Genomic DNA, 24,372 nt, shown 5'->3' with positions numbered 1-24,372 from the left:
TGTCAGACCATAGGACTGTTTGCTCAAAACCTTCCGGTGCGTTTCCATTTCCTTTGGAATAAAAGCTAAGGCCCATGTTATGATCTACAAGGCTACATGCTGAGCTGCCTGCCCTACCTCTACCTTTGACTTCTTATCTTCCTCCACCTACTGTTCTTGCTGCCTTCCTGCAGATCCACAGCGGCCTCAGAGCAGGGCTTCGTACCAGCTGCTTCCTCTGCGTGGCAGGCACCACCCCCAGTATGCCCGCAGATCCTGCCCCAAAGCCTTCCCCAACGATGCTACCTCAGTTTCCTCTCATGGCCACATGTTTTCTCCCTTATTTTTCTTCTTAGTGCTCATACTTTATAAGTTTATCTTGCCTATCACATCTCTTTAACTAATATATAAAAATATAAGTATTTTGGTTTTTGTTCACTGCTATAGTCACTGCTTAGAACACTAGAATCATGTTAAGGGCTCAAAAGGCATACACAGAATGAATGCACGAAAACCAGGAAAAGGCGTCTTTTATCATTCTTTGTTCTGTCCTACTAGAAATAGAGCTGCCAAGCCAAAGAAGACTTTGCCAAAGTTTAAATGCATATACTCACCAAGGGAAGCACAACTATCCTCCAGTGCCTCAAATCTGCAAGCATATGTGTGAACAGGAACATAAGCAGCAGATGCATTTAGTAGCGGGTCCCAAACAATGACATTATAAATGACACCTTGTCCAGGTAGGGCGGAGAAGGAAACACTTGTCTTATCATTAGCTGTTAAGGTAACCACCTAAAGCCAAAAATAATTCAAGATTAGTGTTTAGATTTTTTTAAGCTATTCTATTATAATCCTACCTACATATAATATAAATTATATTTTTTGTTTAAAGTATATACCACCTGTTTTGGTTCGGCTCTAGATGTTCCCCCAAAGCCTCATGCGGTCAGAGGTAGCTGAATCTGGAAAGTGTGATGCTGGGATTAGGGGCTGGGGATTTAGCTCAGTGGTTTCTCCACCTGCTGTGCAAGAGCAAGGACATGAGTTTGATCTCGAGTTTGATCTCTGGTACAAAAAAAAAAAAATAAAGAAAGTGTGATGCTGGGATTAAAGGTGTGTGATCACTAAACCACTACACATGAGTGATTAGTTTGGCACCACCTTAATCTCAGTAGTCTGGATGGGATAAAAGAAGCAGAAAGACGCACTGAAGGTCTCTTGTTGCCTTTGCTGCCTTGTGTGCACCATGTTGTTTCTCCTCTGCCATGCCTGTTTGCCGTCATCCCTGCCTTAGAGCCAGCCTACTATGGACTAAAACCTCTACGAACTGTAAGCCAAATAAATTCTTTCCCCTTTAATTTTGGGTGTTGGGTATTTTGTCTGAGCAATGAGAGAAAAGTAACTAACACACCAACTGATTTTACTTTGTCCAAAGACCATCCCACACAGTTTATACCCACCAATAGAGACAAATGCTCCTAGAAATCTTGTATAGAATGTTGTATGTTAGTAGTTTAAGTAAAATGTGACATAAATAGTGTGTAAATGCCAGCTAGGAAGAAGTAAAAAAATTGTTTTCATTTCTTAGATTTTAAACAAGAATAGGAATCATTTTTAACTTGCTCACCACTCTCTTCAGTACTTAGCACAATGACTAGCACAAAGTAAATATTCAACAAACGGCATCTATTCTAATATGCACAAGAATCATCTGGAGAATTAAAAAATGCAAATAAGATACAAATTCTGATCCACCAGTTCTAGGTTGGAGCCTAAAAATCTGCAGTTCTAAAAAAGTGCCAGTGTTGGGCCGGGGATTTAGCTCAGTGGTTTTGCCACCTGTTGCGTAAGTGCAAGGACCCGAGTTCAATCCCCGGTACGAAAAAAAACAAAAAAAAGTACCAATGTTTGTGGATGACAATTGGAGTAGCAAAGGTTTATAGCAACTCAAAAGCTCGGAGAAAATTTTTGTTCTGAGTTGGAGACTTAGGTTCCCATACTAATGCTAATGTGTATATCCATAAGCAGTTTCTTGTTATTTTTTTAAACTGTAACTTTCATATTTTCCAAAAGCTTTTATTCAATAATTATTAGAGTTCATAGAAAATTACCACCACTTCCATCCATTTTCAAGATTACCAGGTCATAGATGTAGCTACAATGAAAACATAACTTACATGCATCTCCCCAAGGGCCAGCATCATTTTGGGATACCACTAGCAATGACTCTCAAAATGAAAGCACAGTAAAAAAAAGAATAAAATGATTATCCCCCAAATATCAAGAAAACAGTAAAGAAATAAGGTCCTGGTGGCTTCTCCCCTTCTCAACTCCTAGGAAAGCATCACAGTTGAGCCACTCACACCATGAGAACAGGACTCACCTTCATGGCATTGGCCTTCACCTGGGACACCTGGGCCATTCTCTGCAGATGCTGCAGCAGCACATCTTCTGCGAGGTCATTCTCGGGCAGAAAATACTGATACACATCATACTGCAATCTCCACCTACTCTCCTGGCCCGTCCCAACATCACACGGCGGAGGAGGTGCATCTCTAAAATCAACCAAGAAAACAGAACATCAGTCTTGTGTGGTACAAGTCCCATCTATCAAAAGAAACCAAAAGCTCTAATTTAAAATTTCTTTCTTTTTTTTTTCATTGCTGGGGACAGAACTGAGGGCCTGAGTGTACTAGGCAAGTACGCTACCACTGTGCTACAGCCCCAGCACTAATTTCAAACTTCTGCAGCAACAATTTCGATGTAACAGTTCACCTTTTGCAGGGGCATAAATGGTATTCTGGCGGAAAGTATCACACTGTTATGGACTAAATGATGTGCTCCTCTAAAATTCCTACTTTGAGTCAATGCCCACTGAGATGGCCTTAGGAGGTAAGGCCTTTGAAAGATAACAAGGTAATAAGTGAGGGGCTCTCATGAAAGGAATTGGTGCCCTTACATCAGGGACCCCAAGTGCTCTCTAGTCCTTCTGTCTTATAAGGATACAAGGAGAAATGTGCAACCCGGAAGAGGGGCCTCACCAGAACCCAACTGTGCTGGCATCCTCATTTTGGACTTCGGGCTCCAGAACTATAAGAAATAAACTTCTGTTGTTTGTACCACCACCACCACCACCCCCCCCCCCCCCCCCCGTGGTACAAGCTAACCATTCTTACTCAAAAATCTGAAACCTGAAATGCACTTATGACACGTGAAAAGCTTTAGAGTCTGGATTTTCAGATTAGGGATGCTTAACTGGTAAAGTCTATGCAAATATTACAAAATCCAAAAAACTGAAATCTGAAACATTAACCATTCCAGATAAAGGATACTTAACCTATATTTGTCGAGAGCCATTCCATATAATTTTGGGGAAAAACCATTTCATAATTAAATTATGATGGGAACTGTTTAAGGCCCAATGCATTTTTGCCCTAGAGTCAGCTATGGCATGCAGAAACATAACTCCATTTTGCCCTGGGTCACAAGTTGAGGCCTCAATGGTTCCATGACACTGTGACACTCAAGGGCAAGATTATGTCAGCTGAAGACATCTTGGTTCTTTGAGAACCGAGTAGTAATAAAAAAGAGAAAGGTTTCACCTGGGGGAAGAACAGATTCTTTATTAGCCTGCTGTCTCATCCCACCTAAGAATGCTTCGCCCATCTCACCGTCCTCATCAACATAAGATCATCATCGACCTAAGAGCCTCATCAACATGGGATCACCACTGCCCTCTGAGTCACCCGATACTTCCTCCGATTAGTATGTGTGCACCCACTAAATAGTGGCGAGCTCAGAGAGTCTTTGTCTTGGCCCACTCTGAGGCACTGACCTCCCAGCCCCCCATGCATTATAAAATTACATTTGTGTCTAACGTCTTTCTTTCTTTAGCCCTCGCCACCCTCCTTTCTAGGCAGATTGGAGGACTGATTGGCCTCCAATATATATTCCTATACAGAGACACACAGAGAGGCAACTGTGGTTAAATAACCAGATTCTACTGCCACTTGGTAGCCATGTGCATATGAGCAAGTCGTTTTGATAATCCTTAGAAAATCTCTCTGTAACATAAGAGCAATTGCATTTCTTCATAAAATGGTTAGGATTAAATGACACAGAACATATAGCACTTAGTACTGTGAATGATGCCAGGGGGCATTCAAATATTATTCAATGTTATCACTGCTAGCTATTAAAGGAGAAACTGAAGCAGAGTTTTAATTTAAAAAATAATCCTTATAAAACATAAGGATGTTTCAGTGCTAACAGATGCTCGCTACATTTAAAGTGGTTTATAAAAGCTAAAATGGCAGGGCATGATGGGGCATGCCTGTAATCCCAGCACTCAGAAGGCAGAAATAAGAGGATCACTGCGAGTTCGAGGCCAGCCTGGACTGCATAGTGAGTTCAATGCCAGCCTGCATTACAAAGCAAGACCCTGTCTCAAAAAAATAAAAACAAAACAAAACAAAAGCTAAGATGCACTTCCAAGCTCATAACAAACTCAAATCTGGCTCTTCAAATAAAGAGTTCATAAAAATGCGGGGTGAAGGGGGCTATTAGCTGTAAGAGACAGTTAAATATTAGTAAAGAGGTTTAAATTATACTAATCCTCCCCCGATTTTTTTTTTTAATTTATTTTTTGGTACCAAGGATTGAACTTGGGACCTTGCGCTTGCAAGGCAGGCACCAGAACTACTGAGCTAAATCCCCAGCCCCAAGACATCTGCAATTGGGTTGTTTTGGGTTTTGTTCCGGTACTGGGGATCAAACTCGGGACCTTGCACTTGCGAGGTACCACTGAGCTAAATCCCCGGCCCTCCTCCCCCGATTTTTAAAAACAATTCAATGCTACTACAGAGAACTATGGATTTGCTGAATCTACACAACAGTCATGAATATTCTAAAAGCAATTTTAGGAGATGGGAGACAGTCATACCTCGCATAGCCTAGGTTTGCTGGGGCAAATTTGATAGTCGTTGCAAAGAAATTATATTCCAAGTAAATGTTGGGATCAATATCTAAGTCAAACTCCAAATTACAGCCTCCAGGGATAGGATCTGGATGAAAAACAGGGAAATTACTACATAAAGAATTCTTATATATCCAAATCAAGCTCAGAAAAAAGAGAACTTTAACAAGAACTTCCCAAAAAGAAGTTAAATATTAAACCCAGAGCTGCTTTGATACTATCTCATGAACTGAGGTTAAAGAGACTAAAGTTAACTGAAAGTAAAGTTAAGGCTCTAGAGCAAGGGACATGAAGTCTTTTCCATAAAGGCCAGACAGTGAGTATTTCAGGTCAGCAGGACTCTGACAACCACCCAACCCTGCCCTGTGCTGAAACGCCACCTCAGACAATATATAAATGAATGGACATAGCTGTGTTTCAATAAAATTTTATGCACAAAGACAGGCAGCAAGGTAGACTTGGCTGGTGATCTACAGTTTGCCGATCTCTACCCTCCCTGTTAAAAACATTAAAAGAGACAGAGATTCTTAAACTGATAGCCAAAAGTGGGCTTCAGGGGCTACACGAACACCCTGAAACTGTATGCCAAATGTTGAATCTGTGCATTTTCTTGGGGGAGAAGCTTTTACTGTATGTTGGGGTCCGTGACCCCTGAAAAGCTTAAAGTTCTATGAATACAGGAGGGAAAAAAACCCAACACTGCCAAAGAGAAAAGGAACTCCATGGGTAAGAGAGGAAAAAGTGTCCACTTTTCACATGCCTCCTTCAACAGAGAGACAGATAGTTTCATCTTCACCACTGTAACAGCACAGGTATGCATAAAGGAGTGAAAATAGAAGACCCAAGGCCACTTTTGGGAATAGTATTTGAATATTTAATTAAACGCAAGATAATTTTTGGTCTTTTAGCTTACATTAATAATATGGCTAAAAGAGCTCTTGTTTTCTTATTAGGAATCCTATTCATGACCTGTAAGTATGGCAAAACTTAAAGAAGTCACTTGACATTCAGCTCCACATGGAGCACCATATATAGTGTACTCAAGAGGAGAAGTTGACAAAAGACAGAGCAAGTAAACTGATTAAAGATTTAGAGGACCTTAACTTCATACACCCATCCATCCTGTCATTCCCACACTTGGGTTTCAGTTTCCACCATCTTGGAATTCTGGTGGTGGGTTTCTCTAGTTGAGATGGAACAAGCCATGGGTATACACGTTCAATATCATGTGCTCTCTTTCTCAAATGTTGAGGTCTTTTATATTCTCCTTTTTCTGCACTTACAAATGCCTACCTCTCTGAAGCTCCACAGTCTATAACTTTTCTTCATGCACTGTCCTTAATGGAAGCCTAAAGTCTATGGCTTTATATTTGGTAATGAATCTTCAGTTACAGATAACATGTTTTTCCCACTAATTGTTCAGTTTCTACCTTCTTTACTACCTATTGCTCCTTTTTCTTCCTTTTACCTCCAAACTTTAACCGTAGTAGAAATTTCCACACCTCATCTTCACCCCTCTATCATTGTAATTGTTTTTATCACTACTATGTCACTAAAATGACGCCCATTAAAGGCAGCCACTGACTCCTCCTCCCTGCTCTACCATATGGACACTTCTGGTCACCTCCCTCTGCAGTCTACCATTCCCGGCATCTTATAAAGACAGGACCTTGGGGCTCTCCTGTCTCTAGGACTACTCCTCAGTCTTGCAACTATTCCTCAGCAATAAGTATCCACCAGAAACTTCCCTGACACACAGCAGGCACTAGGAAAGTTATCTGCTATTATTTCCCCCCCTGAATCTCTAAGCACCTGCCTGAACAATCTCAGTCACAGCTATGGTTTTCGCTAAAAGCTATTTAGTTGAATATCTAACACCATTCCTCCGCTCCAGGCTTATATAGGCCACTATGTATTTCCATCCAGATGTCCTACAAGCCTCTTAGATTCATCATGTCCCAGCCTGGACTCACCATCTTCTCCATCCCCCCCATAAAACATCCAGCACAACTCTGTTCCTATGCCTATTTTGCATCACTACCTCCAGGCTTCCACTTAGGAAGCCTTCACTCCTTTGTTATAACCACAGTCCCTGGTCAGTCTATCTTCCAAACAAACCCGGCCCTCTCCTCCACACTCTAGCTTGTGCCTCTGTTCAGATCCTCATTTCTCACTTTGAGCCCTCAAAGCTGTGCTCAGTCCTGGCTGTGCTGTGCCTTCTCCAATCTCACCCCCTCACTGCTTCTAGAGTTGGCTTTCGAAGAGAGGAAATGAACCACATCACTCACTCCTCTGCCTAAAAACCCCAGGATTCCTTAGAACAGGCCTCAGGCTAGAGTGCAAACCACAAACTGTGCACAGGGCCCTTCACACTCTGGCTCCAGCCACACCCACTATTCACCATTTCCAAACACTCCGTTCTTCCTCATCACATTCTGCTTAATGCTTCCGCTGCCTAGGCTAACTGCTAAAATGTTAAGGATCTGTGTTACTATTTTTCCAAGGGCCCTTTAAATATTTCTGAGTGAATAAATGTTTTTTAGTCACTGAGCTTCCAATGCGGGCTCCCTTGCTATAAAAATATTTCTGATTAAATAAAGTGCACTTGTAAACAATCTTCATAGGATGACTTCCCTTCAATTTTCACAAACATATCCCATGGTTCACAGTGTAACAGGGAATCAAAGACAGAAAGGTTACCTCTTTCTGAGTAGGAGAGTGGAATGGCCACACTTTGGACAGGGTTTCCACCTGCAGACTCCAGGTACCAAGTGCACATACTCTGCTCTGGTCTCAGAATGGAAACCAGTCCTTTGTCATTGCCTGTTCCTGAAGTACTGGGAAGGAGAGTCTGAAATTAAGAAGAAAAGTCATCATCAATAGGGAATGGAGCAAAACATATCCATGATAGAGGTAATCAAGTATGTACGGCCCAGTCTCAAAATAAAAGGGGAGAGGGGAATAGAACTTCCTTCAATAATTAAAGAACTCTTTCTATTCCTATGTTCACATGCCTACACCTCCACACAGGAGAACTCTTTAAAATGTGTAATTGTCTTAGTCAGTTTGGGTTGCTATAACAAAGTACCATAAATTAGGTGGTTTATAAGCAATAAAAATTTATTTCTTGCAGTTCTGGAGCCCGGAAGTCTGAGATCAGAGGGCCAGCATGGTCAAGTTCAGGTGAGGGTCATCTTCTGGGCTCCACACTGCCAACTTCTAGCTATGTCTTCATATGTGGCAGAACAGAGAGGGAGCTCTCTGGGGTCTCTTTTATTAAGACCACTAATTTTATAAAGCTGGAGCTTTCATGACCTAACACCTCCCACAGGCCCACTTCCTAGTACCAGGACACGCAGGGGCACCTTCAGTGCACAGCAATGATGTTTGGTCAGGAATTGTACAGGTGAATTTCTCAAGCATTTCAACTCACCTGCATTAAGATTTACTATGTCACATAATGTCACACACTGAGGCTACCAAAACAAAGACATGGACCCAGGTCCCAGGGGTTCACAGTTGGCAGAAACCTTTATTGAGTTATACTATAACATATATTATTAGATAAATTTTGATACATATAGACACCTATGAAACCATCGCCAATTCAAGATAGTAAATATATGCATTATCCCAAAAAGTTTCCTTGTGGCCTTTCCTAATCCTTCCTCATCCCCCTCCCTTCTAGAATCCCCAACACCCAACTCTTTAGAAAGCTTTTTGAATAATAAAATGCAAGCTAAGGGAACAGATTCAGTGTCCTTGTAAAGCTAAGAAAATGGGAAGAGGAAGGGACTACCAGTTTCAATTTGAAAAGCATTAAGCAAAAATTGATTAACTATAGGGTCAATGGCCTCAAAGAACCAACTACCATGATGACTCAACAACAACAACAACAACAAAAAAACACAACAGGGCCACTCTACATCAGGGAGGACACAGGAAACAGAAACAACTGTCTTCACAAAGACAGCTTACTTTCTGAGGCATGTGCGGTCTGGTCATCATCTTCTAAGCAGTGGAAATAGTGGAAACTAAAAATGGAAATGAAAACTGAGATAATTTAGGCAAACTAAGAAAATGAAATGAAATCTAAGAAATCTACATAATTTAGGCAAATGAAATCTAAGATAATTTAGACAAACTAAGATCCTTGCTGCATGGAGATCAAGGCCCAAGATGCTATTCATCCAGGCCTCTTCTGTCACTTATTAGTTATGCTGACATCTCTTTGGCCAAGCTGGATTTTCTGAAGTAGAAATAGGCACTGCAGCTACTTTATTGTGCTTCTGTGAGAATTAACTATATGGAAAGCAAAACACAAAGATTCCAGACAGGGGCCAGAGGGTCCCACTGAGTTTCTGGAGGTCCACATGAGATTATACGTATACAGGCCCCCAGGAAATGACATCTTTTTCCTGGGAGAGTCCCTAGATTTAGGCAGTCTCTAGCCTCAAGAGCTTTAGGGCCACTAGCTTAGCACACAGCAAGCATTCAATTATGTAAATGCCTTTGTCCACATCCTCTCTCTTGTCTTTATTGCTGTAAGTGAAATCCTTTTATTTGTGACAACATGGATGAAAATGGAGATCATTATGTTAAGTGAAATAAGTCAGGCACAGGAAGTAAGTACCACATGATTCCACTCCTATGGGGAATCTACAGAAAAAGCTGATACAAAAGCTGAGAGCTACTGGGTGGCTACCAGAGTCAGGGAGAGTCAAAGGAAGGGAAGGATGGGGAGAGGTTGATCAACAGGTACCGGCTTATAGTCAGGTGGGAGCAGGAAGTTCTGGTGCGGCTGCACAGTAGGGTGACCATGGATAATGTCATGTACTGTTTTCCAAAAGCTAGGAGTTTGAATGTTTCACCACGAAGAAAAGATAAATCTTTGAGGAGACAGATATATTCAACCAGGTTCCAACATTACACAATTTATACATCTATCGCAACACCACACAGGTCCTCCATAAATATGTATAATTCTGTTTTTATGAATCAGTTAAAATAAATTTTAACTTACAACTAAAAATAAATTTGTCTTTGCTGTGATGGCATAAGAGGGAAATCATATTATTTGCCAATCAAAAAAAGTTTAACTATGTAGGAAGACCATCTCAAAAAAAATTTTTTTAAAGACAGCTAGCAAAAAAAGGGGGTAGATGAGCTCAGTGACAGATGCCTGTAATTCCAGCTACTTGGGAAGCTGAGGCAGGAGGCTCACAAGCAAGCTCAAGGCCAGCCAGAAAAACTTAGTGAGATCCTATCTCAAAATAAAACATAAAAAGAAGTGGGGAAGTAACTTAGTGGTAGAACACCCCTGGGTTGGATCCCTAATACCAAAATAAAATAAATTTAAAAAGATACCATCTCTGTGTCATTTTACCATGTCTCTTATGAAATATCCTAAATAGGAGGTCGACTTTTGAATTTCATACCAGAGAAAAATTTAGCCTCTCTTGATGAATTGGCATACTTCTTCCTTTCCAAGAAAGTTATGAAATTTAATATGCTTTACTCTGGTGTGGCTACAAAGAACTCTGGCAAAATCAAGGTATAGGCTACAGACACTGTTATCTCTTGCAACTGGTACAATTTATTCCTTTTTTTTTCTTAGTCCAACCCTTCCATTTCTAGTTTATTCTAGTTTATTAACTACCTTACACACACACACATTTTTTTCCTGCTTAAAAATCTTTTTAAAATTTATTGTAGTTACATGCACAATTTTAAAACCTTTATGGTAAGGGTAGGAAAGCAGGAATAAAAAATAAAAAATACTTAGTAGGAAAGATAGTATGACCAGTTCCCATAGAACTACATATGAGTTGTGTCAAGATAGCTTTGTTTACAAAATTCCAGAATATTATAAGATAAGCTTAGATCAAACAGAAAAGTATAACTCGATCAAGAGTGAAATTCATTCATTAGTCTAAAGGATTATATTGGCTAAATATAAACAGATTTGTAAAAGTTTATCATAAATGGCAGATTCTTAACAGCTTGCTAATCCAAAGCATTTGAAAAACTTTCCAAATCTGAGGTTGCCCTTAAAGAGTTAGTGATGACAACTATAATAGTGTCCTTGACCACACTGGATGGGCTGGGATGAACTGAGTATTAGAATTGCTTTGTTTGCATGTGAGACTGCAAAGAATAAGGCTGATCCCAAGAAGTTCTTAACAAATTGCAACACTAAATAGTTAGACAACAATAGGAACACATTACAATGTATTCTCAGGGAAAAGTCATTAAGGACCCACTGGAGTAAGAAAATGAAAAAGTGAGAAACCATGAGGAAAACTTAAGTGCAGGGAATTGCACAGGGTCCCTCTCCCAGGGTTTGGCTTTCCATCTCTAAGCCATAGGCTGCCACACTCAAGAAAGGCCTGGGGTCCACACCTTCCCTGGTCTCGGTCACTAACATGACAAGAGTCAATCTTGACTTTATAAAAATTTAAGACACAAAGTTATAAAGAGGCATCGAATTCTAATGTTTACAGTAAATACAAGACCCAAATATATCAAATGATTTTTTGCCGAGATAATTCTTTGTACTTACCCTTGAATAAGAAACTGTGGTATTCTGATACTGTGTGTGTATCTGGAATATGAGAAAAGTCACATTGCTTGAAATATGACGCAGAATGGCTTCCTCTGGAAAGGACCCGTTGAGCTGGAAGTATCTGAATTTCCCAACAGAAAATTCAAGAAAACCTATGATGGGAGAAAGTTTTCATTATAAGACTATATCTCTAACATCAGCTTCTAAAATTCTTATTTATAAACAAAATGCTAATTTCAACCTCAGAAGAACTCCTTGAGGTGAATGTCATTATTGTCTCTACATCACTGATGAGGACAAGAAGGCTTACAAGGCAGAGCAGGGGCTGGGGATGTCGTTCCGCGGTAGAGTGAGTCAGAGGCCCTGGGTTCAAGCATTAGGATGGTGGGGGTGGGGTACAGGGTCATTCAGCTAGAAAATGGAAGAGCTGAGGGCTAAAATGGAAAAAAAATATGTGTTTCAAAAAATGTGAACAATACTAAGTGCTGAGGACGGTTCTGCAAGCCCAGAAAAATTTCCCATCTGGTATGAGAATAACAATTCTCTTCAGAACAGAGTGCCTGGATTTTAGGATAAATTAATCCTCTTGGGGATGCTACAGTGAATGTGCTGGAAACAAAGAATGGTATCCTCTAGTGAATGCTGAAGTCATCAGAGTCAAAAGAGACACAGGTGACTTCAATTTAGAGCCAGCTTTTCTAGTTTTAGGCAATTTACCAAATTGCCTGAAGCCTCAATTTTTCTTATCTGTCAAATGAGGATTGCATTACCTAACTTGCAAAAGCGGGCATGATCCACCTTGGCAAAAATGTGTGATGAGTGCCCACACTGCACACTTCACATAAAACTGTGAGCCACAGGCACTTTGGAAAAGAGAGCTTTTTTAAATCAGGCATAGTGGCATATACCGATAATCCCAACACTCAGGGAAGCTGAGGCAGGAGGATCACAAGCTCCAGCCCAACCTGGCAATGTAGCAAGATCCTGTCACAAAATTTTTAAAAAGGATGGGGATGTAGCTCGGCACAAAGGCCCTGGGTTCCATCCCTTGTGTTACTTTCACTCACTTTGTCCATGGTCTCTGTGTTGTCATTCTCCTAGATGCAAAACGCTTCTTTCTTTTTCCAGTCTAATTCTCAAATACTCCACTAAAGTAGGCTGGTTTTACCTGTGATGGTCCTGGATTCCTACCTCACTCCCAACTAACTCTCTAGTCAGGATATCTCTGCATAAATAGCAGAAGAGCATTACATGGAAAATAGAAAAAACAGAGAGAAAACCCACTTACATTTAATACAGATGAAAAGGGGTTGATGAGAAAAAGATCGTAATTCACTGGAGTCCCATCATGGAAATCATGTCTTATTTTAGAAGAAAATTAGACCCAATGGGTAGTTAAAAAAAAAAATGAAAACAACACTCCAGACACTAAATACACATTCTTATCTACCATTTTCCAAGAGGCCACTTTTCTTTTTCTTCTATGCTTTATTTTTTCCTTAAAAATTCCTGTTAGGGGCAACCCACTTCCTGGTCCCCCTTCGGCCTCTCTCAGACAGAAGCTATTTTTTCTCCCAGTAAATTCTTCCTACTCTAAAAACGAAACAAAACAAAGAATTCCTGTTAGATTATTTCTTTTTTTACCATTAAGTTTATTGGTGTAATTCAGATAGACATAATGATCACATTCATCATATGGAATTTGTACCAGTACATGATGTATCTTGATTCATATTTTTTCCCATTCCTCTCTCCCTCCCTTCTACTCCTCTTCCCCCTCTTATTTATGAGAGGCTTGTTTCCATTTTATCTTTTTTTTCTTGTTTTGTTTTGTTTTTTTCGTTTCCCTTCCACAAGGGAGGGGAGAGTGAAAGGCAACTTTTCAATAGTTTTTTTTTCTAAATTCAAATATTCCATCTGAACAATTAAAAACAAAACAAAAGGGCCGGGGATTTAGCTCAGTGGTTCCGCTGCCTGCCTTGCAAGTGCAAGGACCTGAGTTAGATCTCCAGTACCAAAAAAAAAGGTCGATCTGTGAAAAAAACTACATATAAATTGTGCTGAGACTAGAAAAATGATTAGTCTCTATATATTCCCCCAAACTCTACAATGCTACATTACCTTAATAAATTAGTCTTTTTTAAATTGATGGTAGAAAAAAAGATTATCTGTGATTACAATTTAATTTCCAAAAGTCAATAGAAAAATCTGAAATAGTGTAGCAATGACAGCTGCAGATGCCTCCCATTTATATAACCAGAAGACATTTCACATATTATGTGGATAAATTCCAACCAGAATAGAGATAAAACATTGGGAAGTAGCTAAGAGATACAGGTAGGGAAGGCTGGAAAAATATGGGGGAGCTTTGTGGGTGTTTTAAAGACAAACAAAAAAATTTGTTTTGCATTTTCCAGGCCTTGCTATCATCATGATTATTTTATTAGAAAACCAAACTATACACAAAACACTAAATGAGTCTCAGTTAATGGTACTAAAAATGTTTCTAGTACTGCACTTTAATTTTGGTCTCATCTATTTTCTGCCTTCCAAGTCTCAAAAATACTCCTTCTAGTCTATCAGACCTAGCAGCCTTAGTCTATTTTCTAGGAATTAATAAGACCTTGATCCTTTTACAATCCAAAGCCTTTGGCTCATTTAGTTTCCTGCTTTTTTCTAGTTTCACTTTCTTTCCCCTCATTTTTTCCCCATTAGGCAAATACTTGTGAAGTATTTATAAAATAAACGCTGGCTGTTAGACACTGTGACCAAAACTGTTACAAACAAACTCAAAAATGGTATCTTATCTAAGACATCTGTCATTGTCACTTAGATTTGTCCTTCAATATGACTTTAGAAAATGCTTTGATAATCCTTATGTCTGTCTCCCAAGACATGGACCTTGCACCTGAGCAGAACTTTTTAAAGCCCTGGAAGAGACTGATGCCATCGCTAGAGAAGCTGCAGTGACAAACTTTCCTTAGCCGTTCGCTAACCTATCACCCATGGATGAGGATGAATCAGTGCTCTGAAAACTTTAGGGCAACAAAGAAATACAGAACCATGGAAATTAAAATAAATTATTAAACAACTAGTAGCTGGATGACTTATTAAAATGGCTGGAATTAAAAGCAGGCATCTCTGCAGCTATCTGTTGTGGTTTTTCTTTTCTCTACCCATTTCCTTCTTTTTCAAATTTCTCTAGAGATCATGGTGTGTTATAAGAAACTAATGTCATGCAATCCCTAGCACGGGCTGGGGTGGGGGGCGAGACAGGGAGACAGATAATAAGCAAAGTGGGGATGTGCAGACACTCAGCACTTGTCACTTGTTTTTCCTCTAAAATAGAGAGAATTGTTCTAAATAGTCCATAATTTTCATAACAAAAAGTTACAACATGTAGAGAAAGTTCATTCCACCAATTACTAAGTAGGGAAATCATCACTGTGGACAGCTTGGTACACAGTCAGCCCTCAGTCTCCACAGAAGAATCCAGGACCCTGAAAAATACCAAAATCTGCCACACTCAAGTCCCTAATATCAAATGGGACAGTATTTGTATATAACCTATACATATCTTCCCATACGCATACACAGGCATTATATATATATATATATATATATTTGTTTTTTGGAGACAGGGTCTTGCTACGTAGTTCAGGCTGTCCTTGAACTCACTATACACCCCAGGCTGGCCTTGAACTATGTGGCAATTCTCCTGCCTGGGCCTACCGAGTGCTGGGATTACAGCCTTGCGCCACCATGCCCAGCTCCCACACACTTTAAAACACACTGTGGATCGCTTTCATGACTAATACAAGAGAAATGTGAAGCAAATAGTTGTTATACTGTATTGCTTAGGAGTAAAGACGAGAGAAAAAAAGTCTACATATTCAGTACAGGCACAGTTTTTTCTAATTATAAATTTGGTTGAATGTGCCAATACAGAACCCATGGGTATGTGGGCCAACTCTGTCTTTTGGGATTTGGGCAGATACAACACACATATTTTCACACATAAGGAAGAAGAAAGACATAAATGTTTAATATAGCCCATTTCATAGGTCTTGAATATGTTTCCATGACAACACTGATAGTTCAGAGGCAGAACCCTCACCTGGCATGTGTGTGAGGCCCTGGGTATCCCTATCTCTGAAAAGCCAAAGTAATTCTAGCTTTGTCACTGAAAAGCTATTTAGCGTTCTATTCAGAGTATGTAACATGATTATTCAACCAGTCCTCCAGTTATGAAAATAAAGGCTGTTATTCTACTATCAATAAGAAATTAATAAGATAGCTCTTCTAGAAGGTATCTATATCAGGCAACCAATCTATGTGAGGTTTTTGCTGACAGTGTACGAGATAACCTTTGATATGAAATGGTTAAACTGCCTAAGACTTGTCCCAGTCTAAGAAATTCAGAAATGAAAATGAACAGCCTGTATGAAAATACTTAATGATCAAAACCCAAAAATTTAAGCTGCAGTTTCTGCTTCTGACATTTTCTTCAGGAAGTGCAACTAGCTTTTCAGGAATGGTCAGTACTTTCCTGTATTACTTCCTGGGTTTCCAGAAAGCTACAGGAAAGTGATAACCTCTCATCCCTCATATGCCTAGAGCAGGAACCTTGTAGAAGCCAGATAATGAAAGGGAGGGACCCTAGGTTTATTAAAGCCTGGTCACATGACAAAATAAGTCATAGGTAGTAAGAGCAGATATCTCTAAGGGTATATTTTAAGTTATTTTTTCTTTACATTATGTATTTCCTTATTTTTCAAATTTTCTATAGTGATATGGTGTTTTTATACATAAATTGCAATATATCCTAACAATATATTACAACCATTTGGAGGTGATTTTAAGAAAGCCTCTCCAGGCCTGTTAAATCAAAATCCCTGAGGGTATGATCCAGGTATCCATTTGAAAATAAGCATTCTGGGCTGGGGATTTAGCTCAGTGGTGCTGTGCCTACCTGGCAAATGCAAGGTCCTGAGTTCAATTTGTGGTACCAATAAATAAATAAATAAATAAATAAAAGTATTCATTAAAATAATATTCAGAAAAGTACACAAAGTAAATCCAGAGAAGAACACCCATCAAATCACCACCTAAGTCAAGAAACACCATTTAAGGACCCCTCCTGCCCTTTCCAACCACTATCCCTCCTTCCCTCCCTTTCTCCCTCCCTAGAGGGAACCATGATCTCAACTACAAACAGAGATTTTGTTTTTGGAGTTTAAGCAAATGCAATTCACTGGATGAGCTCTATCATGCCTGGCTTTTTAAAAATCAAAATTTTATTCGTAAAATTCATTCTAGTTATTATAGGAAACCATAATTACTTATAATAATTGTTGAATACATAATAAACTGAATAAAACTACAACATATTCCTCTGTCCTATTGTTAATGAACACTTGGATTTCTAGTTGAGAGTTATTATAAAGAACTGCAAACATTTTTGTACGTGTCTTTTGGTGCATGTATATATACACTTCTATTGGGTAGAACCTATGAGTAGAATTACCAGCAATCTGGTCAGCCTCTTAAATACACAGGACTACAGAGGTGTGTTATCACACCTGGCAGAAGTTTGATTGATTGATTCACTGATTCATTTTTTGGTTTTTTTGAGACAGAGTTTCACTATGCCTTGAAGTCACTGCAGTGATCCTCCTGCCTCAGCCTCCAAAGTGCTGAGATTATAACTGTGTGCCACCATACCCTCTTTAAAAGTTTCAATTTAACTAATTAAATCAATTTTAACCAATTGACCAATTTACCAAGCTTTTCCTTTATGACCTGCCCTTTTAGTGTCTATTTATTTATTTAAATTACTGGGGATTGAATTCATGGCCTTTGAACTGAACAACATTCCCAGTCCTTAGTGACTTGTTGCCCAGGCTCTGCTCAAATGCGCAGTCATCTGCCTTAGTCTCTCAGAGTGCCTGGATTACAGATGTGCACCACCACCCCTGGCTCTTTGTTTTTGTTTTTGTTTGTTCTGTTTTTCTGAGACAGGATCTCACTTAGTAGTTCAGGCTGGCCTCATACTCATGGTGATCCTTATGCCTCAGCCTCCCAAGTGCTGGAAATACAGGCATGTGCCACAGGCCCAGATTTTTGTGTCATTTTTAAAGAAATTTTTGCCAACATAGTCTAAGATCATGAAGATTCATTCCCATATTAACTTCTGGAAGTTCGTTTTACCTTTCACAGTTATCAAATCAACCAGACACAGATTTTGAAGTATGGTATTAAGCAGGGCTAATTTTTCCATATATAACTACTTGAAATACCAACTTTGATTAAAAATATACTCTTGTCAGGCACAGTGGTGTACACCAGTAATCCCAGCTACTCAGGAAGCTGAGTGGCAGCATCACAAATTTAAGACTAGCATGAGTAACTCCGCAAGACCCTGTCTGACAATAAAAAAGCAAAAAGGGCTAGAAGTATAACTTAGGGATCCCTGTGTTCACTACCCAACACTAAAAAAACAAAACAAAGAAATGATCTCCCTGAAGTTCCAACTTTCACATGAGTCAAATGAACAAACATTTGTGTCTGGATTCTCCATTAGTTTCCACTGGCTTATCTGTCAGTTCCAACACCACTATTACACTGTTTGAATTCCTGTTCCAACTTTATTCTTCCTCTCCAAAACTATCTCAACTATTTTTAGCCCTTTTATTTCCATATAAATTTATAAATCAGTTTGTCAATGTCCACACGCAGGAAAAAGCCTGCTGAGACTTTGATCAGGCTGGCACTATCTATACAATTCAGGGAGACATGATATCTTTAAAGCAAAAATGTCCTAATCTACATATGTGAAATGTTTCTGTATTTCATTTCTTAATTTCTCTCAAGACCATTCTAGCATTTTCTCTGTAAAGGTCTCCACTTATTCCTGTACTATTATCGCTAAATATTTCTTCGTGTTATTGGAAATTGACTTTTTCTTTTTAAGTTTCAGTTTTTAGTTTTTGCCTCATTGATATAACTTCTTTAAAAAGTTCTCCAGGTGATTTAATGTTCAGCCAGGATGGAGAATTCCAGCCATAATGATGAATAAGGGAAGAATAAATATAATTTCCCCTTTTCTTATCTTTAACCTAACCTCTGTGTGACAATTTTTTGGTAGCGTTACCTTGCAGCCCAACAGCTATTTCACAATTTTGATAGAAGATTGCATTTTTGCTAAACTACTTGTGGTTTCATGCCAGGCTGTGCAGGGCTTTGTCATACTTGATATTCTAGTGCCTTGCACAGTACCCATCACCTATGCGGCACACAATAAACGTTTGTCGAATGATGATTGAACTGTGTGACCCCAGGCAAGTAATTTATTTTCTCTGAGCTTCAGTTTTCTTACAGTGGAATCAAGTAACTGTGCTACATCAATCAGATGGCTGCTGAAACAAATTTTCAAAAGACGGGAAAATTGTTTTTAAGCTGTCCAGTGCTATGCAATAAAGTTCCATTAACAACCATCAATTTACCAATGCTTCAAAGACTCATCTCCTTAGGTTAAAAGAAAAAATAAAAAAGCCACCCATTCTCAGATTGGCCCTGCAAATAAACTACTGGGAAGAGGCTAACACATCCAGGCCATTCACAGAAATGCCTAGCATGTCATAAACATCAAGTTGAAAAGGAGACTTCCACAGGGTAACAGTGAAAGACACTGAAAATCAAAACAGCTTTTACAGCGCAGTCTGATAGAAACTGCATTTAACTTCTACACATAAAAACAGACTTGGTAAAAGAAGACACATACTCAAAACACATCTTGCAGAAGTTAACAAGAACTTAACTTCACCTCTAAGCCATCTGGAGAAGGATTCATCGGAAGCATTTTATGAGGCATAAATTAGATCTTATGACTTAGGGCATGGGAAGTAAAAGCGACAGCATATCAAATGACATTGCAAAGAGAATGGTGACACCAAGAGGGGGCACTCACCACACTGTCCTTCTCCTGTAAAAGGGTCCTCTGCTTTTCTGCCAAAATGTGACTAGAAGGGGAATTTTCCTATTTATCATACTCATCTTCTATTCTTATCCAGTCACATTTTCCTTCCAATAATTCCATTCTAAAAAGAGGCACCCAATCCTAATCTTTTTCTTTCTTTTCCAATTAGATCCCAATCTGGCAGCCTTAAAACTTTCCAACTCAAAAAACAAAAAAAACAAAAAAAAAACAAACTTTGCAACTCTTCCATTTTATGAAAATCTACTTCATATGTCTCTCTACTCTGTGTGCTTCAACACAACAACCAAATTCTAGGAGAGATCTTTCCAGGCTCAGTCTTCATAATTCTCTCCAGATGGAAGATTAAAAACAAAAATGGTTCAGCTACTTGAGCTGGCTGGCATTCCCGCAGCCCCTCTCAAATTCTCATTATTATCTTCTCATGAATTTTCCTTCATCCTAAAAGTTCAATGGAAATAAACAGGCTCTCATTTTTTTTTCCCCTGTGCAGTACTGGGGATTGAACCCAGGGAGCACTGAGCTACATCTGTAGCTCTTTTTTGAAACAAGATCTCACTCAGCTAACCAGGGTGAGCTATAACTTGCAATCCTCCTACCTCAGCTTTCAAAGTAGCTGGGATTATAGCATGGATCACTGCCTGTTTCTCACGTACTTTTAAAGAAGGCAATGACTTGCAATTAATGCCACAAGTGGCCTTCTGCCCTACTTAAAGCACAAATATTTAAGAGCCCAAATGATATTCCGCTCAACTCCAAAATTAGATGACTCCACATAATTTACTGGATATGAACCTAAAACAATGAAAGATGATAAGGGTGACAGAAAAATGGGACTCCAAGAAAAAGAATAACTATTTTAAAGTATAGATCATCACCCATGTCCAGTGATAAGAGGCTGCACCTTCCTCAGACATTCTGGAACTCAATCCGTCACCTTCCAAGGTTCATTTAAGTATCTGAGTCACCAGTCAAGTTGTGAGAGTCAACTTACGCTGTTAAAGATGAATAAATCCTTCTAAATTATACCAGTTGCTCACTTCCTTCAGTTTGTATTCTTCTCAGAACCCTCAATAACCTCATGACCATTTTACAAGTGGATAACGCAAGTCTTGAACTGTGTCTTCATTTCTATACTGATTTTTATCTGAAAGATGTAGAGAATATCTACTTTTATGATCACTTCTCAGTAAAGTTCCCACATATCGTCTCTCTCCTGCACAGAAAAACACTAATGCAAGGCAAAAATAATTTTTTAATTGCCAAGGAAATATGGAAATATAAGTGCTCAATTTAAAGAAGTGAGAAAAAGTGCCTGAAAAAATATGAATGTCTCAAGTTAATACTTTTATTTCTCAACTTTTGTGTAGAAAAAAAGTCTAGGTATTACATACTTAAAGCGACAAACTAAAAATAAAAGATCTGGATCCAGCACTCCTGACTCAAGGGCTAGCCTGGATCAACCCCAAACTCAGTCTTCAACTTCCAACACTGTTAAAATACATGTTTTCTCTTCTACCTTCTTCAGAAGGCTATTTGGAGGGATGAGGATTCACTAAAGGATGAAACAGAAAGCACCATGCTATGCTACACGGTCTCATTAACAGGCAGCTTTGCTGCAGCAGAAAGGGATCATGAAATTCGCAGCACCACTTGGATTCAAACCCTACCTGTGCACCTCCTGGCTGCTCATTGTGTAAGGAGTGTTTCAGGCCTCAGTTTTATCCTCTGCCAAGTGAGAGGATGTTCATTGTCTCATGGAGTTGTGAGGATTAAAGAACAATGCACCCGGGAAGCCCTGGGAACATGCTGCATGTGGTGAATGTTAGTGGCCTATCATAAACCAGGTTTTTCTGTAAAAACATAACAACAACAATAACAATTGCCCTTTTCAGCTTTGGCTTTCATTCTACACAAAGATCCCGGGATTCTGTTTGCACAAAGGCTTTTCAGTGATAAGCATTAAGAAACAATCACATTGTTCAGAAAATATTGTTTCAGAACTGTAACTTGTCTCCCAAGCTCAACCCAAAACCCAGGATATGCTTAACTTCACGGAAAAGCACATGATTTCCAGCCTGGCACAACTTGGGCTTTTTACATTTCATGTTAAAAAACCATGAGCTGTTACCAACAGTTCCCTTCCACCAAGCACATGACCCACAATCTGAAATCCCATTCTGAGTTATTTTTCCACTCGACCTCTGCAGAACATCGCCAACTTGAAAAGCACCTAGTTTTTCGCAGTCTAACAGCAGCTGGGAGAGACATCAGTTATCACAAAGCCGCAGTTCCTCGCCAGCTTCGCTGTCCCGAAGTGGAGGCGGCCCACTAGGGCGCAGGGGAGCGGTTCGAGGGTTCAATTAAAGCCACCAACATGGCTGCTTCCTGCGGTAGGTAATAATGTTACTTATACTCTTCCCGTTTCCCCAGCCTAAATTGACAGGAAGGCCTCCTTAGCAGCAGGAGTTTCCACCGCAAGACGGACTCCGGTGCACTCCTGCAGGTTGATTCTGAACTCACCGCTTCCCCGGTTAGGTACAAAGACCCCAGGCGGATTTGGACCCCTCACTTGCACAAAATGCAAAAGCCACTTTGGGGTGCAGGGGCCAAGGACCCCACCTTACCCTGGCTGGAGTTCCCGATCGTCTCAGCTCCGCCAGCCGCCACGCGACCCCAAGCCAGCAGGGCCAGGACCAGCAGCCGCGGGAGCCCCATTGCTGCCTGGCACAGAGGTCCCGCACAGAGGTCCGGGAGGTCCGCGGGCGAGCGCAGCGGGGCCCCACAGCCTCGCGCGCGCCGCCCCGGGGTCCCCGCCACGCCCCCGTCAGCCCCGCAGACTCCCGCTGCCGCCGGGCGCGAGGCTCGCTCTGCCGCGGTGCAGCTGGGACCGCGACGCCGCGCCCCTGCCCGGCCGCTGCGCGCGCCTCCGCGGGGCCCGGCGTCCTGGGCAGCGCGCGCCTCCTCCTGGAGGCCGGCGTGGCTGGATCTCGCGTCTCTCCAGCACTTTCAGGGCGCAGTCACTTTCTGCGGCGGACTAACGTCCCCGTTCCATGCCGAACCGCCCTTTACAAAGGAAAAGGTAAGAGGAATCCGGTGCCCCTTCCAAGCCACTGTTGCGTTTTGCGCAACAACGGGACAGCGCTTCCTCCCGGAGCAACTGTCCTCGCTGCTGAGGCTGACTTTAGGGCAAAACGCCCGGTAAGGCTGGTTCTGTAATCGGCCTTGCGCTGGTACTGGAGCACCACACTGAAAAACCAAGTTCCGCTTTCCCTGAGCGAAATACCCTCGAAAACGGACAACCTTAGCTTCAGTTTCCCCTGAAATCTCATACCCGGGTGCTGGCGAAGGGACATAAGATGTTTCTTGAGTTGATTTTGGAATTACATATACGGACTCGGTTATTTGGGGATGATTGTCCTGCTTTCTTCACCTGCTTTATTTAAATTGCCAGGTATATATTCTGAGTAACTTTTTTTTTTTTTTTTGGAAAGCATATGTTCAATGTATCCACTGTCAGCTAATCACCTATAGCAATCACCATGATGTTTACAGGCATAACTATTTTCCAGTCATCCGCTGTCTTGTCCAAATGTGCACGTCTTGGTAGCAGTGTCTATTATCCTGTGGAGCTTTTTCACTCTCGCACACAGTAGATGAAATCCCTGGAAGACGCTGGAGCAATTATGACAAGGGTAGCGTTTGAATCAGTGGTTGGATTATTCAACTGATTGCATTCTAGTAACCAATGGGCTGAACTGGATTGGGCAGAGAGAATTGGAACTCTACGGCACACTTGCTGTCAAAGTAAAATCCCAAAGTAATACATACAACCATCAGAGAGCTAGAAAAACCATTGTAGGTTTTTAAAAACTTGATCTCGGAATGGGAGGAACGTCCTAAGCAAAAAGCAAAGGAAGGCCGATACAGTCAGTGGTGCACGTCTGTAATCCCACCTGCTCTGGAAATTAAGGCAAAAGGATCACAAGATCGAGGCTAGCCTGGCAAGTTAGACGCTGTCTCAAAATAAAAAGGGCTGGAGGGCAGCTTAGTGGTAGAATGCCAGTGTTTCCATTCCCAATACCTAAAAACAAAAACAAAAACAAAAACCTAACAACAACAACGGCAAAGGAAAAAAAAATGAAGAGAAAAATGGTATATCTGGATACATAAATATTTAAATTTTATGAAAGTTTTTAAAAACCACAAACAATATGAAAAGGTAAGGTAATAGCCAAAAAACAAAAATTAGCAGAGGACATGAATAGGAAATTTCGTGAAAAAAAGAGAAAGAAATATAAATGGTTAATAAATGCATGAAAAGGCCGGGGATTTAGCTCAGTGGTTTCGCTGCCTGCTGCGCAAGCGCAAGGACCCGAGTTCGATCCCCGGTACAAAAAAAAAAAAAAAAAAAAGCTAAAGATAAATGCATGAAAAAAGTTAAGTCTCATTAGTAGACAAAAAATAAATTAACAGACTAAGATCTAAATATTTCATCCACTATGGATGAAGTAGCTGAGAGGGCATTTTAACACAGAGGTAGTGGGAATGGAATCTGATGCAAATTTTCATAAAGTAAATCTCATCAAAAATCTTTTAAAATTGTATTTTCATAGCTTTAGTATTATAATTCCACTTTTAGATTTAAGTACGTAATTAGATATTCATATAAAATTAGTATAGAAAAGTTTTCATTGAGGTGTTCTTTATAATAGCGAAGCCAAGACAGCCTAAAATGGCCAACAATGAGGAATTAATTAAAAACCTATGATATATCCATGTAATAGAATCCCATGCAGCCTTCCATTTATGTTTTAGAAAGCAACTGATTGATCTTAAAGTGTTTACAAAAGGCAG

The 24,372-nt window shown here is 40.2% G+C and overlaps 1 protein-coding gene across 2 annotated transcripts in view; it reads right to left on the bottom strand.

The window, feature by feature from the left end:
• Tm7sf3 (transmembrane 7 superfamily member 3) overlaps positions 1-22,418 on the bottom strand; it is a 36,239-nt gene extending 13,821 nt beyond the window's left edge. Inside the window, exons 1-7 of one of the 2 annotated variants that reach the window (XM_087213982.1) lie at positions 22,143-22,392; positions 11,517-11,671; positions 8,933-8,988; positions 7,655-7,805; positions 4,922-5,042; positions 2,363-2,534; positions 594-771 (exon numbers count right to left, since the gene is read on the bottom strand). In XM_087213982.1, the coding sequence (XP_087070108.1) occupies positions 594-771; positions 2,363-2,534; positions 4,922-5,042; positions 7,655-7,805; positions 8,933-8,962 (652 nt within the window). In that variant the 5' untranslated portion in view covers positions 8,963-8,988; positions 11,517-11,671; positions 22,143-22,392. Of the gene's footprint in view, positions 1-593; positions 772-2,362; positions 2,535-4,921; positions 5,043-7,654; positions 7,806-8,932; positions 8,989-11,516; positions 11,672-22,142 lie in introns of both variants that reach the window. The other variant, XM_004845725.4, reaches the window with a different exon arrangement.
• Positions 22,419-24,372: the final 1,954 nt, after the last annotated feature.

The sequence above is a fragment of the Heterocephalus glaber genome, unplaced genomic scaffold, assembly GCF_053883595.1.
Source record: "Heterocephalus glaber isolate CG9 unplaced genomic scaffold, H.glaber_assembly_v1.0 deba00001444, whole genome shotgun sequence".
Classification (NCBI taxonomy): Eukaryota; Metazoa; Chordata; class Mammalia; order Rodentia; family Bathyergidae; genus Heterocephalus; species Heterocephalus glaber.
This window is presented reverse-complemented; position numbering and strand designations above follow the sequence as displayed.